The sequence below is a fragment of the Culex quinquefasciatus genome, chromosome 3, assembly GCF_015732765.1.
Source record: "Culex quinquefasciatus strain JHB chromosome 3, VPISU_Cqui_1.0_pri_paternal, whole genome shotgun sequence".
Lineage (NCBI taxonomy): Eukaryota > Metazoa > Arthropoda > Insecta > Diptera > Culicidae > Culex > Culex quinquefasciatus.
In genome coordinates, this window is record NC_051863.1 from 57,953,006 (window position 1) to 57,971,645 (window position 18,640).

Consider the following 18,640-nt stretch of genomic DNA (forward strand, 5'->3'; position numbering starts at 1 on the left):
TCCAGGATTTTGTTTTAAATTTTAGTTGAAATAATAGAAACTGGTAATTTTTAATTTTCAGTTAAAACAATATTGCATTCCTCTGGCTGAGTACTCCTTAGCCGACTGCAAGTGCAACCTCGGATTCAGTGCTGAACCGCTTAGACCCATCGCTAAACGGCGTTCCAAACGACCCTGAGCCGATAGACAGTTGGAGGTTTGCTGACGACAGCGAGGGTTGTGGCGGTCTAAACGAAACCCCTATTGTTCTGCAGGGTCGGCATGCGCTCAGGCAGGAAATCATCTCCGGAAGCACCTTCAGCCGTCTCGTTCTGCTGCTCGGTGGTGGACCTTTAACTCGCCGGCGTCCCAACGTCGTTGCAGTCTTTGCTGATCCCTTGTGCCGTTTCTGGCCACGATGTTGAGTGGATGAACCACGAGTGAGCCCCCGGTGATGCCGGAGTATCCGAATCGCGGGGTTCTGAAGTTCCTGGATGACTCGCTTCACCCAGGCTCGTTGAGCTGTAGTCGAATCTATGACGGTTCTTGTGTCTTATCGCACTTCAGTTCACCGGGATCAAAACCAGAGCCTCAACCCACAATCCGCTGATCCGGCGAATCCCATCAGCTCGTTCTGCAACAATTCGTGCCCCAGCTCAGCATCAGCCTCAGCCTCGACGTCGATCAGCTTCAAGCAAAGTACACCATCGATTTAATCGACTCTGCACCAATCCCAATGTCAAGCTTTCCCTTCGGGGCAACCCGAAATCTGTATTCCGACCGAGGCGCCCTTAGACTACAGCATGGAAGGTGTCGTTGTGCGGAAGCCCAAATGGACCATGAATGGACCATCCAGAACCTTCTCACCGACATTTCCATTTCTAGAACCTTCTCACCATCAACACCCACAAGGGCTCAACCTGTGGTTATCTGAATAACATCCTAGTCGGAGGTCGGACCGGAACACCATTCAGGAGATCGTCGACCGGTCTTAGAAGTTCTACAGCTCACTTTAAAGTTAGTCGAGACCGGCACGGAAACGGATTCAGTTTGCAAGCAAGTTATGAGTTACATGAAGGCTGGTCGAACAAAAAGGACTTCCATTCCCAGCATTTCTACCTTCACCGAGGCGGACTGTCTGCAGTTTCCGGGTGTCTTACTAACGGTTGGTCATCCTTTTGTAGTTCCACAAACGCGTCTCCCAACTGCTGCGCAAGGGTCACCCTGGTATCGTGAAGATGAGGACGATAGTCTGAATCTACGCGTATTGGCCTGCACAGCACCGCGCAGCTTGTCCGCACCTGTACTGACTGCGCATCGGTTGCCAAAACAAACGACATATCAACTCTTGAGTATTGGCCAATACCGAAGAAAGAGTGCATATCAATTCCGCGGTCCAACGGGCTTCAAGAGGGCACTGAAGAAAATCACAGCGAGGGGAGAAGCTCTCGGCCGGGCCAGGCAGAAGCTTCCACACATACACCGGCTTAAGTACTCCTGGGCAGACCACTCCGGAAATCGCTCAACCTGCTCAAGCAGCAAGCAGGAGAACCAGAGTCGAAGTGTTCATGCCTGCATCTAAGGTCAGGTCATCACTGTCGGGTTCAACTGTGACCATTCTACGCAGTTGACCACTCTGACCACGGCTGCACGCAATCTAAAGCTGCTGATCCGATAATCCTGATTTTTAGATTTAAGTTATTAAAGCCCTCGTACCTGCAGATCGAAACGGTCGATTCTGCGTTTTTCAGGCAATTCATATATAGTATAATTGTAATAAATTTAGTCAACTTGGTTAAATGCTCGAGCGTGTTGGACAGGTCATCTGCAACGTTCGACTGCCGGACTAAGCAGAACCTGGTCCGATCGCAATGTAACCAGATAAAACAGCGGTTTGAGCCGAACAGCGAAGCTGTCCCAGTCGGTGCTGATTCCGCTCGACATCCTGCACTGAAAACAAGCTGCTCGTGACGTCACTGATGCTCACCCGGTACTGGTTCCACAACAAGCGAGGAACCCTACTTGCTAAAAAACTCCGCCCTGAAAACGCCCAACCGTACCAAGGAGCTGTTGGAAGAACGTCCCTACTCACGACTCATCTGCAGATACCTGTCAGCTTGATAGACCTGAACCGCGTCGGGAGTACGAGTGGAGATTCATTTTGGTTCGATTTGTTTAGTAAAATTTTAATTTGTTGGCGGCGTACTACATATTTTTTTATTCGAGAAACCAATTGAAAAAAAAAACAAATTGTTCGCTCTAAACCATTTACCTTGGCCTTCTCTATTGCAAGGTTCCTACGCGAAACTATGTGTCCGAAAGTTTCAAGAAGGCATGATCAGACAAATCTTATATCGAATAATGCCACCGGGCAGACTGGGACCGAACCCAGGTCAACAGGTCTCATCTCGGTAAAGTGACTTATGTACTTCAGTTTGGTCTGCATCGGGGGTTCGTTGTTTCCCTGATTATTCAGTGAACAAAGTCCGCAACTGTATCCATCTCCTGCCACTTCATCTCTGTATGTTACGCTTCAGCTTTGAGGAATTATCCTTCTTCTTTTATTCCTCGCATTTTTTGTAATGATTTTCCTATTCTTAGAATGTACTGACATCCAGTACCAACCCACCAGAGTCGAAGCCAGGTGTCGAAATGGGGGATACCGAACAGAATTCCCCCACACATAATGGGGAGGCCACGCCGGGGTTTAACGGTACGACTTCTGGTAACGAGCACCGGCATCGGGATCTTCGAACTTCTTGGGTTTGCAACGACGCGGGTCCAGCTGGTTTCGGTCGTACTGAGTCAGGATGGTAATGAGTGCCTTCAAAGACGTCTCATCAACGTATTTCTTATAAAACGAATCCAGGGCCTATGAGATGGCCTGGCGGATGTCGTAGAACTGAACGACATGACAACCACCGCAAACCAAGTTACGGATGTACACGCCGGTGAACTTTTCCTTGACAAGCTGCTGCAGCGACTCCTGCAGATTATACTGGAGAATCTTGGGTTCGATCTGGTCCAGCGGGTGTCCGTTCACGTAGAGCGGATCGGTGTTCACGGGACGACGTTGACGGGTTCCTTGCGTGCTGTGGGCATGTTTAGATTAGTAAACTACAAACTAAAAACGATGGTCAGCTTGGTCATAACTATCGAGATTACAGCTTGTGGGTCCAAACAGAACACCGAATTGTATTTAACCGATTTGGGAAGGGTAATTTAAGGCCTCTTGGGAGTCTTTCGATTTCCGGTTCCAGCTCGCTGTAGTATAACACGGGGTACGGAAGCATTCCGGCAAAATTCATCGGAATCGCTAAAAAGAGACTAATTAACACAAAAGTCTTGTGAACAATTTACATACAACCAATCGACCTTTTTCCGTTGCACCCGTTTGCTTCTGAGAGCACTTCACTCAAATGTATCCAAGGGAAGCGGTCTGGATTGGCGTACACAGTTACGTAAGAGCCGCGTCCGCTTCCGGAATAAGATAATGTCCGGTGGTCAGGTTCTCAACGCGGCCATTGCCACGAACGCCGAAACAAATCAAACCAATCAAACCGAGCAAATATACCAAACAGAACACATCACAGCCTACTATAATCTGTCAAAATAGTTAAAACCGTTAAAACCATTCGCGCCCGTGCGAACGGTATGGTTTTAACTTGGTTATAACTTATAACCATTTCGTTAAAACCGGCTAAAACTCGCCCGTGCGAACGGAGTATTAGGGTATAACATTTTAGCTTACAAATGAATAATTATTAGTAACAATAAAATTTATCAATTTTAAACCAAACCTTCGTGTGGACAGCAATTTTCTTTGGATAAGCAGGATATAGTCAACTAAATAAGAAAACAGTTGATTAATGACAGATATTCCCATCGAACAGAAGATGTAACGGTTGCTATGATCTTGTTTTTTTTAACAGGCCGCCCGTCATGCGGTCATACAACCCAGGCGTTTTGTAAAATCACTGAAATTGATATTATCTAAATACGCGCAACATCTAAACAAAAAAAATAAACAGCAGAATAACGAAAACATGCTCCAATGTTATCTGATTCAAATTAGATTTAGATTATGATAATGGCAGCATTTAAGAATTTAATAATTTATGAATTTAAAAATTTAAAAAATAATTTAAAAAATTAGGGATTCTATTTTTTAATCAGTTTATTTCTGGAGTTTTTTTTTTTTGAAAAGGTCCTATAAACCAAATTTTAAATTTTTGCTTTTTGGGTGTTTTTAGAACTGCCTTGGGTCAGGGGTATTCAAAAACACTCAAAAAGCAAAAATGAAAATTTGGTTTATAGGACCTTTTCAAAAAAAACTCCAGATTTTATATTTTGAATTTCTATATTTTGGATACACCCTATTCTTTTCCAAATCCGCCCAAACGCAAACTCTCGAAAGTTTGCGTTCCCGCAATCAGCTGTTTTTTGACAGACCGAAAAACGAAAACAGGAATTATCGGACAAAGAAGAATGACGAAACAAAAAAGTAAACATCATCAGCAGGAGATGATGGTCAGTCGCGCGAGAGCAATCAGCACGAAAACAACCTCCTTCTTCGCGAAACTCTGAAGAACAGGGAGTGCGCGCGAAGGTCGCGACAAAAACAAACCTTTTAAATTCGCGAAAATTGACCCAATTCAATTAATTTAGTGGCAAGACGTCTAGACAGCAATAAGGTGAGTTATTTTTAAAGTTTTTGGGTTGGAAACAGCTGAGTCAGGAGAAAGTGCCTCTTGAATGATAAGAAGAAACCTTGATAAGACTTCCAAAAAATTAAGTTTCTTGCTCTTCTTCCACCAGATTAGCACCTTTACTTTTCATCAAGTGCGTGACGTGACTTTTGATTGCCGTGACAATAAAGTCTATCGCGCATGCTTGACCTTCTTTGTGACCACTCGCAGTCCAAAACTTAATAAATCGTCCGCCTCAATCAGGTCACATCAAATTGTATTCTCTGAAACTTTTCAGAACATCTTTAAAACATGGGCAACGACCTCAAAGAGTTCCTGCGTCAGGCGGCGATGCAGGTCGGTGCCGGTGGATCGGCCGGTTTCGTCGAAGTTTGCATCATGCACCCGCTGGATCTGGTCAAAACGAGACTCCAGCTGCAGGCCAGTCCCGGAAGCGCCGCTGCAGCATCGTCAGCCGTAAGTTGCAAGGCCGGCAAGATCATTACAAAAGTTCCTTTAACTTCTCTTTCCTTTTTTGGGCACCAGACCTACTACAACGGAGTGTTCGATTGCATCCGCAAGATGGCCAAGGCGGAGGGCGTCTTCTCGCTGTACAAGGGCATTTTACCGCCGGTGTTGGTGGAGACGCCGAAGCGGGCGGTCAAGTTTCTGACCTTCGAGCAGTACAAGCGGTTCTTTCTGTTTGGGTCGGACAAGCCGACGCCACTGGTGAGGGTGGTTTGCAAAATTGAATAAGGGACTTTATTGTACTTTAATCGTGCTTTTAGACGTTCTCGCTGGCTGGGTTGGGTGCCGGAGTAACGGAGGCCATTCTGGTGAATCCGTTTGAGATGGTTAAGGTTACGCTGCAGGCGAATAAGAATAAGTAAGTATTAACTTTGTTAGAGCAGTCGACCTTCTCTGATCAAACTATGTGGAATCGGTTTTGAATGGGTATAGATTTTTCATTTTAAATTAATGGTTAAAATCTGTTTCTTGACATTTTCTTGAAATTGAAATGCAAAACTCGTTGAAACATGCTCTACAATTAGAGGGTAACGATTATCGAGATTTCCAATTTCCCGGATATCGAGAGTTGAATTCTGCCATTTGAAAATTCAAAAATCTGTATCTCTTGAAGGAAATTTTTGAACGATTTTGTGTCTTCGGCAAATTTGTAGGTATGGATAAGGACTACACTGAAGAAAACAATTATACACGTTAAAATTTTTTTTTGTGATTTTGAATACAGTCCAGACTAGATTCTCCGAAGCCTCGATTATCCGAAGTTTTGATTATCCGAAGGTTTGTATGGGACTTCGGATAATCGAATCACGAACCAAAAAAAACACGTATTTTTTTTTATTTTCGTACTTTTAACATCAAATTCAAGTACTGCGACCCCATTTTAGTCAACTTTGAATAGCCGATAAAATTTAAAAATGTATTATCACGGACGAACGGACATGAAACCAGGAACAAATTTTCTTCAAATTTCTGAAGCAAACTATCACTTGCGCCATCTACATTCGAGTTGTCGAAGTAGCATCGCGCGATTACGCATGATTTCTCAAAATGTCTTATGCAATAATTAATTAAAACATTTAGCATTTGTACGGTGTTAGAAACAGTGTTTTAGCATTAAGTTTGTCTTTATGATTCTATGTAATTTATCTTGGATAGGGTAGGGTAGTCATCAATGAGACACTTTTGGTTTTCAACTTTCAAAGATTTTTCTCATTTTTTCATCAGCATGTTTTAATAAGCTTTTTGTTGGATTTTCTTTCTTTTAATGTGTTCTAACATTGACATAAATATGAGATCGATCCGACATCTACAACCAGAGTTATTCAACTCTCTCATTGTAGACGCACTTGGCAGAACCAATGAGACAGCTGGGGAACAATGAGACACACTACGAAAATCAAGATTTTTCTAGTAAAACATCATGTTTTTGTATTGTTCCATTGCAGGTAACTTGCCTTGAACATTTTAGAGCAATTTTGCCAACATGAAACTTTAATTAACAAAAGTTATACTAAAAGTATTTAAATTTTGTAAAATTCGTATATTTATACCAAATAACTTTGTATTTTTGGTTAAATGAAGTTAAAACTCTATATATATGCCAAAAATCACTTTTAATTCATGTTTTGAAAGATTTCCATAGATATTGAAAAGTTTAATGAAGAAAAATCAAAGTGTCTCATTGTTACTCATGAGCTGAAATGAGTGGGGAACAATGAGACAGTCCTGGATACTGGGTATATTATAAATTTTGGCCAAACCTAATGAAAGGACATTGTAGCCCAACTCAATCCCTATGGAACGTCGAAAGAAATTTGAAGAAATATTAGTTTTGGAGTTAATGGCAGCCTACGAGCGAAAAAGTAATTTTTGTCCATAATTTACTTTTACACCCCAGAATCAAACATTTATGAATAACTTTTCTAGGGAGCGTCCAAAATTAAAGCCAAAGCCACAGACGTATATCCAGTAGACACACCTTTTCCCCAAATTTGGTTGAAACTACGACTTGTGAGAGCCTTTTTGTCATTGTTCCCCGTGTCTCATTGATGACTACTCTACCCTACTAAAATTGCCGAAATTATTATAGAAATGGTTTTTTTAATATAAATTCATACGACCATTTCATAAAATGCCAATGAGTTGGCATCATCAGCTGGCTTTGTTTACGTTTAAAACCACGTGGCGCGAAGTTTTTGACATAAGTGATGTCGCTTGCGCAGGTTTTCGCCAAGAAGAAGTAAAAGAAAATCTGCTTCACTTTTTGAAACCCCGTGTCATGTCCGTTCGTCCGTGGTATTTTTCAATATTTCATTACCGCCATTTTGGCCGCCATCTTGGATTTAAAAAATCTAAATTGCTTTGGAGTAGCTTAGGGGTCATACTAAAGCTCAACAATAAAAAAAAGAGAGCGAAAAAATATTTTTTTTCGTGACTCGACTGTCCGAAGTTTTGATTATCCGAAGTGAAATTTTGCCAAGGCCTTCGGATAATCGAGTCTGGACTGTATCACTTTTTGTCCCTTAAACTTGATTGGCAAAAAAACACTATTTTTAATTTATTTTTTCATTTTCTGATATGTTTTAGGGGCCATCTTTTCAGCAATTTCCAGATCGGGCAAAAAATCTTTTACCGAGTTATAATTTTTTTAATCATTACAAATTTGTCCAGAAATCAAAATATTGGTCGCAAAAATTTTTCAACTTCATTATTTTTTATGAATGATGACTAACATTTCAAAAGGGCGTAATATTGACATTAGAAAATTATGGGTTGTTTGGGTGAGACTTAGGAAACATAAATTTTCCTACTTTTAAATCTTTGCATGGCAATCGTGGTGATTATGGCATTCGATCGTAATTTCTCGACTCACAATCGAGATTTCTCGATAGTAAGATTACGACTTACCATCGACAAATCTCGATCTACCATCGACAAATTACGACTTACCATCGACAAATTACGATCGTAATTTGACTGTTGAGAAATCTCGATCGTGGATCGAGAAATTACGATCGGAATTTGTTATACCGTTTTTTTTTTGAATATTTTTTTATTTAAACAAAATAAATAAATTTAATTATTTTGTTGATTCCTGAAATATTTCAGTCAAAACTTGTTTCTTCTTTTACAACCACTTGATCATTTTGTACATTTTTGAGCCCTTCTAGACAATTGTAGAGCTTGTCAAAATGAACATTTTTATTCTTGAAAAATGAATTTTGGTCAATTCTATCAAAAGTTATGGGCAAAAAACGATTAAAAAATACTCATTTTCAAATTGAGATTAAATAAGTTAAACAAAAAAGACCCCCGAGATATTTTCAGCAAATATAATCTAAAATGTGTTCTTTCAGATGCTTTTATGAGCGAAGTCAAACTCCACCACCTTTTCGAGTTATTCACATTTCAAAATGGCGTCTTTTTCGTCGTATTTTGGCTATAACTTTCGTTTTAAAGGTCCGATTTTTGCTCTCTTGGAATATAAATGTTTGTTTTGATAAGCTCTACAAATGTCTAGAAGACGCCAACTCGCTACGACACAAGCCTGAGTTGATAAATTCAAAAAACTCATTTTTTTCATATACACTTCAACCTAAATTAAAATGGCTCTAGAAACTTCCCGTTTGAAGATAGAGCTTTGTGCTCTTCAGCAAAATTGCTCAGAATGGTGTTCTCTACAACTTTTCTGAAGACACCAAAGCGCTATCTCGTCATCCCACCAAAATAAAAATTCTGAACCACCCTTAATTTTGGACCACCCTAATGTCCACCATACCAAAAGATGCCCCTATTAACCCTGATCATTTGTCCCGAAGACACCAAAGTTCTAAATCTTAACGTGTGGCCGGTATAAATTTTGTCACGCTAGATTTACGTTTCGGACCACTGTGCAGTGTGAAATGTAAACAAAAATGGGCCAATTTTAGGGAAATAAATAAGACATGTTTTCGAAAGCCCGTAAAAATTACCAAACACAAAATTTTATGTAACAAAAAATGTTTTGCTATCATTTGAACCTTGGACAAGAACCCCTGTGAATAACATTGTGAGTTTGGACCGATTTTGAGTGTTTTTCAACCTTTTTCATTTGGTGCACCAGAGCACCACCTAGGCATATGAGCAACTAAATATTTAGGAGCACTTTTTTCTAAATTAAAGAAAAAGCTTATTTTTATCAAAACAAAAGTTTATAAACGTTTTGACTATTCATAAACAAGACAAAACATTGTTATTAGACCGATAGTTTTATTATTTTCCTCATTTTTCATGAAAATGGTTGTTTGTGAGTTTTGAATGAGCCAATCAAAGAAACCTGAAAATGCAGATTTTAGAATTTGTAGTTAATACTTCAGAAATATGGTCTTACAGCAAAGAATAAGTAGTTTTAATCACATTTCGAAGCGTTTTCAAACAAATGAAAATTCAGAATTCAATTCAAATTCAAACAAAACGAGATTTTGTGGTTTAAAAAAAAGTTGCTCATCTTCCTGATGGTGCTCTGGTGCACCACTTCAAATTCTACTTTTTTGCCCCAATTCGATGTTTGTGGGTCAAAGTAAAGTATTTCCTGCATTATTGTACCAAAATTAAGCCTTTTACTATTTTTACGATAACCAAACAGCTCTGGGCGTTAGAGGGTTAAAAAGCAGACAAACGTCAAACACAATAACAAAGCAAAATGATCGAGGGGGCAGTCCATGAAAAAATAATTATCAGCAAATAACATATTATTTTTGAGTTACCATGAAATTTCATGTCATATTCAAAAGATATTTAGAGGTTATGCTCTGAAGTTTTATAAAATTCGGTTCCATTTAATATTTTTTTGTAAAATATAATGTATTGACGTTTCCCCCTCGTCATTTTTCGATCAGCCCAGTTACCGAACATGTACTGTACGACCCCGACCCCGGATATATTAGCCATGAGCGCCACTGAAAAAAATGGTTTTATTCCTTAAAAAAATCTAACAACTAGTGGCTAAATTCGAAAACTGCGTTGGTATTTCTTTAAAATTTTGTACTTTTTGTTGGCAAGTTCGTTTTTGCAACTTTTTCTAAAATTTCTTGGTCGTTAAAATTTTCCCCATACTAAAAAAATGCATTTTCAACTCAAAATAATGTTATAGAGCAATTCCAGCTCAAATCAGGAATTTTTCTGGTACTTTTGTACCCGACCCTCTCCGATTTCAATGAAACTTTGTAGACATGTTATCCTAGGCCTATATAAGTCATTTTTGTGTATATGGAGCCAATAGTACTCGAGAATAACATTTGAGAAGGGCGTAAGGTATTTAAATATTTTAGTATTTTGCAATTTAAAAATTACTGTATCTCGAAGCCGTTGCATCGTATCAAAAAGTGGTCAAAGACAAACTTGTAGGAAATTGGACGAGCTTTCTGAAAAAAATACACTGAAACAAAAATACACGCCACTTTTATGTCATTTTTAAATTTTTAAGTTTAAAAGTAAAATTTGAAGGTGATGTCACGATTTTTTTTCGCTCAAAATTTTTGAGGAAATACCCTAAGATGTTACCAAAAGACTGACGAAAAATGCAGGATGGTATGTCTCTCCTAAAAAAATACAAAAATCATTTACTAAAACTGTTTTTTTGAAAAGTGGTCTAAACGTCAAAATTTTTAAAAACCGGTAGTGGGAATCGATTCCCCAGACAATTTTACATAAAAGTCTCCGTATTGACCATTGTCCTATGTCCAATCCTTGGGAAGATACAGCGGTTTTAAAAATAAAAATGTTGAAAAAACGGGATTTTTGGTGGTTTTTGGCATTTTCTATATGACAGACTTGGTTTTTCAGTCTAGTAAATATTTTTACCGGAAAGCTCGTTCAATTTCCCATAAGTTTGCCTTTGACAGCGTATTTTAACCATTAGTGGACCCCCTAGTAGAGCCGATGCACATTTTTCACAAATTTTCAATATTTTGAGCCCTTTTTCATAACCCTTTGTACAAAACAATGAAAACTGAAGTCTTTTGAACAATTTTGACTATTTGTTTCATCAGTTTATTTGTTTTTGAGCGGAAAAATAGCCATTTGAATTTTTTTTTTGCCTTTTATGGACCCCCTTTTCCTATAGTGGACCTGGGTCAATAATCCGGTTGTGGACCCGGGTCCACTATAGGCAAACTGTTATTTTTATACCAAATTTATCCGATATTTGATGTTTTGATGCATGGTGTAGGTCTAATGATAGATATAATGAATAAAAGATTGGTTTTGCTCACTTTTCATCATAAACAAATATGTTTTGTTAACAAATTTGGCTTTAAACAACAAAAACACCCAACGTTTCAAATAAAAATAATAAAAAAATAATAATTTTGATGCACCTTTTTTCATATTAATTACATAAATGAGCATGAGTATGAGCATGAGCATGGTTGACTGCCAATGAGCTGCTACTCCGTTATTGACAGATCAGCTGAAGTTAAACAATTAATCAAAAATGATCAGTGGGAGCCAACCATCCGTTCACTGTTTAACCCCTGAAGACCCCGACTTTATTAGTCAATACCGGCGCCCTCCCAAGAAGCCTGCAGTTCAACGAAAGGGAGGAATGTTAGTCCGATAGTTGAAGTTGCAGACTCATCAAGCACACAGTTTTTCGCTATATACTTGTTGATACCGCTTGAGACCGTTGAATCCACAGCATCTCCTTCAAGCATCACGTGATTAATTTTTTTTTGGGTTAGTGGGATAAGGTATTGGCTTTTCGACGCCTCCCGAGCTACGACGCTATGGGGAGGACTTTCATAACAGACCCGTCGGCGAGCCTTCCGAGCAACGATGCTATGGGAAGGTCTTTCTGGTTAACACACAAAATCATTCACACACAGTTATTTTGCTCCACTATTAACTCAACGATCCAAATTGTCAGTGCGTCTTTCGTTCATTATATAGAATTGGCTTTTTCACCGCAAAAAAATTAAACCTTATTCGAAAAATTTAAACACAATCCACCCGACGCCGTGCCTTCCGATCATCGATGATATAGGAAGGGCTTTGAAAATCACAAAAAAAATCACTTTTCACTCCGCATATTTTTTACGACCACGCGCTCCCTTTGCCAATTATGCACTCTGCACTCGAACAGCGACACAAAAGAGACGGAAAATGACACGAAAAAACAGGACTGCACGTCCCACAAGCACCGCACTACTGATGCCATTGTTTAATTATAATGACCAATCACCCCATGCACTCGAACAGCGACACAAAAGAGACGGAAAATAACACGAAAAAACAGGACTGCACGTCCCCACAAGCACCGCACTACTCTCATATTAATTACATAAATGGTTGACCGAAACTAAACAATAGATTTGTTTACAGTTGCTGATAAAACCACGCATGTTTATTTTAAAAAATGTTTTGTTCTTGTTTTATTATAATAAAATATCATTTTAAACTACAATTATGATTACTATAGTTTTGATTAATTATATTTTTTTTTCGGGTTCAGCATTTTTGGTACTTTTAATATGAAACAGCTTTATTTATATTCATAATTGAAAAAATATGCGTTTAGGTTAATAACAACAAGCATTTATTGTATGTTTAAGAGAAACTTTTGCTTAAATACACAGTTTTCTTCATTTTTGAAGGTTTAATTAACAGGGGTAGCGGCTTCGGCTGCCGATCCCGATGATGCTATGAGACGCGGGTTCGATTCCCGCCTTATCCACTGAGCTTCTATCGGATGGTGAAGTAAAACGTCGGTCCCGGTTTCTCCTGTCTCGTCAGAGGCGCTGGAGCAGAAATCCCACGTTAGAGGAAGGCCATGCCCCGGGGGGCGTAGTGCCAATAGTTTCGTTTTCGTTTCCACTTTTGGAAACGTTAGGATTTTCGTTGTCCTATATTGGACCCTCCTAATTTTTGCTCGAAAATGAGCAGTCGATTCAGGCTCGATCTTGAGCCAAAATTCTTAGTGGGTTTCTTCACTCCCCAAAATTCGATTTCAATCCCGAAATATTCAATAAAAACCGAAAAAAAACTCCGTGCATTGTTGGCACTCTTCATATGAAAGAAGTTTCAATGTGATCGTGCTATCTTCACGCACCCTGAAAATTGCTGTAAGTGCAAAAACTGGCCAAAGGGATTTTAATCAGAACGCGTTTGACACACGTACTTGCCCGACTACCGTAAACATTTGTAATTATAACTCGGGTCTCCAGCAACCAAATTCAACCAAACTTTGGGACACTGCACAGGATGGCCAGTCAAACAAAACGTGTTTGTTATTGTTTACATTGCGCGCTCTAATTTTTGTTCAAACGTTAAAACGCGTTTTCCTCGGGACGTCAAGAGTCATCACATTCTAAAAAAAACAATTCCCTTCATTTCTCAACCACCCCCACAGAATGGGCGAGGTCCCGAGCACCTGGGCCGTCACGCGCCAGATCATCAACGAGTCGGGCTTCGGGCTGGGCGGGCTGAACCGGGGCCTGACGGCGACGATCGGCCGCAACGGCGTCTTCAACATGATCTACTTTGGCTTCTACCACAGCGTCAAGGGCGTACTGCCGGAGTATCAGGTGGGTTTTGAACTCTTTTTTTTCGGATTTGCCTTGTTGAAGTCGTTTGCATTGTGGTCGATGTGTAATTTTACTGGAACTTTAAATTTATTTCTTGGGCTTTCACTAACCCACAGCCGGGTTGAACGCTTTGGAAGAGGAAGTCGGTAAGTTTGAAGGGTTCTTTGAGAAGAAGAAGAGTTGTTTTGAGTTGTGATTCGTAGTTCTACTCCTCTGGTCAGTGCTAACTCGCTAACGGTGAAGGTAGATTTTAACACACGATAATTTGATATTTACTGGTAGAGTAGTCGTTTCCAAACAAAGTACATAGATTTGTAGAGCGCCCTTTCATAATCCGTACGAGCTTTACGGTTCAGTAGGTTGTTCCGTTGTCATCAAATCGGTTCGATACTCACATAACTGGTTTTATAACACTAATCGTTGATTGATTGCCGACAGAGAAAGAGAGTTTGTAATTCACTGTATTGAGTATGACGACATTTCCCCTCCCTGCTAGGACCCCGTCAAGGAATTCCTCCGGAAGGTGGGCATCGGATTCGTGTCCGGCACGTTAGGGTCCATCGTAAACATTCCGTTTGATGTGGCCAAGTCCAGAATTCAGGTAAGATCCTCCTTCAGCAATTTTCAAATTCAACAGAAAATCAAAATTCCTTCCCGCAGGGTCCTCAACCGGTCCCCGGACAGGTCAAGTACAAATCCACCTTTGGATCGATGGCGATCGTGGCCCGGGAGGAAGGTTTCGGTGCGCTGTACAAGGGACTCACGCCCAAGGTGATGCGGCTGGGACCGGGTGGCGCCATCATGCTGGTGGTGTACGATTACGTGTACGAGTTTTTGGACGGGTACTTCAAGTGAAACAGAGAGAGTGCGAATAGTACGAAGAGCGAGATCGAATACCTCAAACGATGACCAGTGAAGAGATGTTTTATTGAATTCCAATATTTTAGCACACGTGAAAAGCAGCAACACATTTTTACAAAGCATTTGTTTGTATTTAAAACAGTTTTAAGAAAACTTTGCATTTTTTTTTTAAATATGTTCCATTAACGTAAAATAGTATTTCAAAATAACAAAACATGCCTAATATATATGCAGTCAATCGCGGAAGAATCTAAAAGTATTTATCTGCAGCCATACTCCTAACTCTATGAAATGTTTAATGCATCTGTTGTTAGATTTTATACCGGTTTTCGATGTGTTGAAATTTTAAAATGTACCTAAGCGAATAAAAGCATGTTTGAAACAAAAATTGAAACACGTGTTATAACATTCCAACTCCCAAGCCCCCAAAAAAGTTGAAATGGTTCAGGGTGGCCACTCAAGTCGGGAAATCGGGAATGTCGGGAAAAAGTCGGGAATTTGCCAAAATCCGCCAAAAATCGGGAAAAAGTCGGGAATTTATGATTTTTTGTCAAAAAGTCGGGAAAAGTCGGGAATTCTGAGCATACTTGTTTGAAAATTATTTTTTAACTCATGAATAATTTTGTAGTATTTTGTACAATTTTCAAATTGAATTCACTCATTTCTGCTTTAGTAACTTACTTAAATTTAAGGATCTTTTCACTATTTCAATATATTTGAGTATGGAAAAGCTGCTTAAGACCTTCAAAATCTTTATGAATATTGGAGTCTTTGACACTGATTTTCATAATATTTTTTTATGAATCAAATAAAAATCGCTATTATATTTTGTTGTTTTATGAAGAGGTAAATTTAATGAAAAACTAATATAAACATAAAATTACGATTCTATTTCATTTTGTCACACAATTGAATATTTGAAACAGGATTCGAAATTGAGTTTAGCAATGGTTTTTTTTGGGTAAATATTTGTAATTGTTTAACTAAATTCATTAAGTATTTTAAAATATGTTATTTTTTTCCAAATGTTGCCCTTGAACTTTTTTGTGAGTATGGGTAAATTACCTACCATAGATAAAGCTTGATTTTCAGTTTGCGGAAAACTTAAATATCGAATAAAATCCAAAATTGAAAAACTTTTTTACGTTTTGAAAACATAAAGAAAATATTGAAATTGCAAAAAAATAATCCAAGAAATTTTGAGTTATTGCAAAATTCTTTTAAAAAATTGTATTTTCAAACATTTTGCTTAAAATAAGTGGGAAAACATAAAATCATATAAAGCTGAATTTTCATTGAAAAAAAGAACAGTTAAATACTGACCACTAGATAAATTAACATTGATTTAAAAATTCAATATCAAAAATTACAAAATTAAAAAGGGACCTTGGCAAAAACATTTTCTTTTATGAATTCCGAAACTTTTTTTTAAATCCTTTGAATGAATAATAACAGCAATTATGTTTTAATCAGTCTTAAACAAAAATATCAAAAACTATACGTTTGTCAATTTAGAAAATACCATGGAAGTTATAAGTATTTTTGAACTTTCGATTATTTTTTCATAGATTAATTGTTTGTTTTTCTACTCTGAATCATAAAAATGAAATTACATTTTTGAAGCTATTTTTATTTGTTGTTTAGTTTCAGTATTTACAAAAAATGCCTACATTTGCATTTTTTTTTTAAATTCATAGAGATTTTTTTGGTGGTTAATATTGACTTTTCTTATAGAAAGTTTTTTGTTTGAAAAGTCCCCTGGGCTTTGTCATGCTGAGTATCATAGGTTTGATGCTTGTTTGGCAAAGAGTATGATTTGATCCGATGTGGAATTAAAATCGAAGTTTTCAGTATATTGCTGAAGCTTTCATTTTTACACATGGACACCACTTCATGCTACGAGAACCCACTTTGACGCAGTCTCAGGGCTTAATCGATGGCCGGTAAGCTGTCATCGAGACCAGGAGGTTCTCCGATAGTGGAAATATCACATTTGTACAATGAAACGCTACATATGTGATTTTTCCCTATCTTAATGTGGGTGTCAGGTTAGGGACCATCCATAAACCACGTGGACACTTTTTTGGGAATCTGTTACCCCCCCCCCCTTCGTGGACAATTGTCCATACAAAAAAAAACTTTTTTGTATGGATCGTGGACAATCGCCATACCCCCCCCCCCCCTAAAGTGTCCACGTGGTTTATGGATGGTCCCTTAGGATGCGGGTTTTAAAAAAAATAGTTTTTGTAGAATTTAGGACAAATTTAGGATTTTAACTATAAATATCAACTTTTTATATTTTGCCTTTAGTTATTTAGTGACAAAATTAGTAATAGTGAATTTAGTAATTTTATCAGAATCGGTGATTTTCATTAAAGTAGCATAAAAACCATTCTGATTTGTCAAAATTTCCGTAGAGTCTCGATCAATCAATAGTGAAATGATATCGGACCAAATTCGTTGATCTGTTGAACTAACGGTTGTCGGATTATGATTGTATCGATCATTGTTGCGAATCGAGGATCTACTGGAATTCTGACGATCAAATGGTCGTCTCTTTTTCAATTCACGACTTGTAAAATATGAACTGTTAATCTATTTTTTTGTTTTTGTTTTTTGAAAGAAACCAGACAGGTTTTAAAAGAAACGTTCTAGATTTTTTGTCTATTAATTAAAATGTCGGGGATTTGAGATAAGAGTAGCTTTCGGATAGGTTACTTTAAATCTTGTATTCAATTCAAGTTAGGTAGTTATCCGCAAATGAATATTTGGACTTATATGAATAATTGAACATTTTGGACTTATGAATAACACACAACTGTGCATTTATTCTAGAGTCAGATTCATACAGCGTCAGTGTTTATTTGGTCGAAGTGTACTAATTCATTGGCAGATCTGATTCTAGTTGTAATGTACGACAAGACTACTGACGGACGGGACAGGACGAGGGCCCAGTTTAGAGGTTTCGACATCAACGATGTGCGGCTGGATCACCCTCCCAAAAAAAAGAAAGTTTTTTGTTTGAAAAGTCTGGAAAAAAAGTCGGGAAAAAATCGGGAATTTGAAAATGGAATTTTAGTGGTCACCCTGATGGTTACTTCAACTCGCTGGTTCTCGGACATAACTCTGCCAATCGAGACTATACTTTTTTCCAGTGATTTGTCAGGATGTCTAGACTGCTGTTTATGAGTGACTTTAGTAGTTTGGCCTTGTTTGACAGCTACATTGGCCCCAGCTTCTGTGGGAGAGAAAAGGAGGCGAATACTTTATGAAAATCATACCTGTCAAAAATCCTAGCCTCAAAATTTTGTCGCGAGTTGCTTTTCTCCTCTATGTTCGGCGCTGAGAGTATCAATATGGAATTTGTGATAGGTGACAGAACTCTCCAATCGTCTTCACCATGACATCCTGATTTTGACATTCTACTTTCGTTCGTTTCACACACAAACGAATAAGTGCTACGCAAAGTCACTCACACAGTCGTTGACTTCCCTCTAGAAATAAAATCACTCAGATAACGGGCGTATAACATTCTACCGAGATTACGATCATTTCTCCCATGATCGCATTCGAATGACTTTTGTCCCCACGCACCAAACACTAGGAAGAGAGAGACGAAAAAGAGAGAAAGAGTACGTTGTCTCGTTCGGGCGGCTGCTTGAGTGGTGCTTATTTTTCGTTCGTTTCGTCGCTGACAGAAAGTCCTACCAAATATCGAGCAGTCCCATTCAGTGATAGATCCCTTTCAAGCATTATTCAGCGGTTGTGATTGAATGATGCTGGATAATCTGAAGTGTCCCTTAAAATTTACTAAAAACCAAGCACATCAACAAGTAGAGCAACTTTTTGTGAACATTTCTGTTTATTTCCACTTTAATTGAAAGTTATGCTATTCCTTTTACAAGCATTTAATAAAATCAAATTATTCGCTCTACAGCATTGCCTTGGCGTTCTCGATTACGAGATTCCTACTCGAAACTAGGTGTCCGAAGGCTTGATTGTTGAGGCAATTGCAAACCTCTT

The 18,640-nt window shown here is 38.5% G+C and overlaps 1 protein-coding gene and 1 pseudogene across 1 annotated transcript; one reads left to right on the forward strand and one right to left on the reverse strand.

Annotated features, from left to right (window-relative positions):
* Positions 1-2,240: 2,240 nt before the first annotated feature.
* On the reverse strand, positions 2,241-3,082 carry LOC119768966 (annotated as a pseudogene).
* A 1,413-nt stretch (positions 3,083-4,495) lies between these two features.
* On the forward strand, positions 4,496-14,805 carry LOC6046669 (mitochondrial 2-oxodicarboxylate carrier). Its single transcript, XM_001863801.2, has 7 exons — positions 4,496-4,673; positions 4,966-5,144; positions 5,214-5,396; positions 5,456-5,553; positions 13,582-13,756; positions 14,253-14,357; positions 14,417-14,805. Exons 2-7 carry the CDS (start codon positions 4,980-4,982, stop codon positions 14,609-14,611), a joined length of 921 nt encoding a protein of 306 aa, XP_001863836.1. The 5' UTR covers positions 4,496-4,673; positions 4,966-4,979; the 3' UTR covers positions 14,612-14,805.
* The last annotated feature ends 3,835 nt before the right edge of the window (positions 14,806-18,640 follow it).

Bases quoted from the DNA above. Each gene is read 5' to 3' on its own strand.
- LOC6046669 (XM_001863801.2), top strand. From the start codon at position 4,980: ATGGGCAACGACCTCAAAGAGTTCCTGCGTCAGGCGGCGATGCAGGTC. The intron at 5,397-5,455 runs GTGAGGGTGGTT...TCGTGCTTTTAG, and splicing joins CGGACAAGCCGACGCCACTG to ACGTTCTCGCTGGCTGGGTT. The intron at 5,554-13,581 runs GTAAGTATTAAC...CCACCCCCACAG, and splicing joins CTGCAGGCGAATAAGAATAA to AATGGGCGAGGTCCCGAGCA.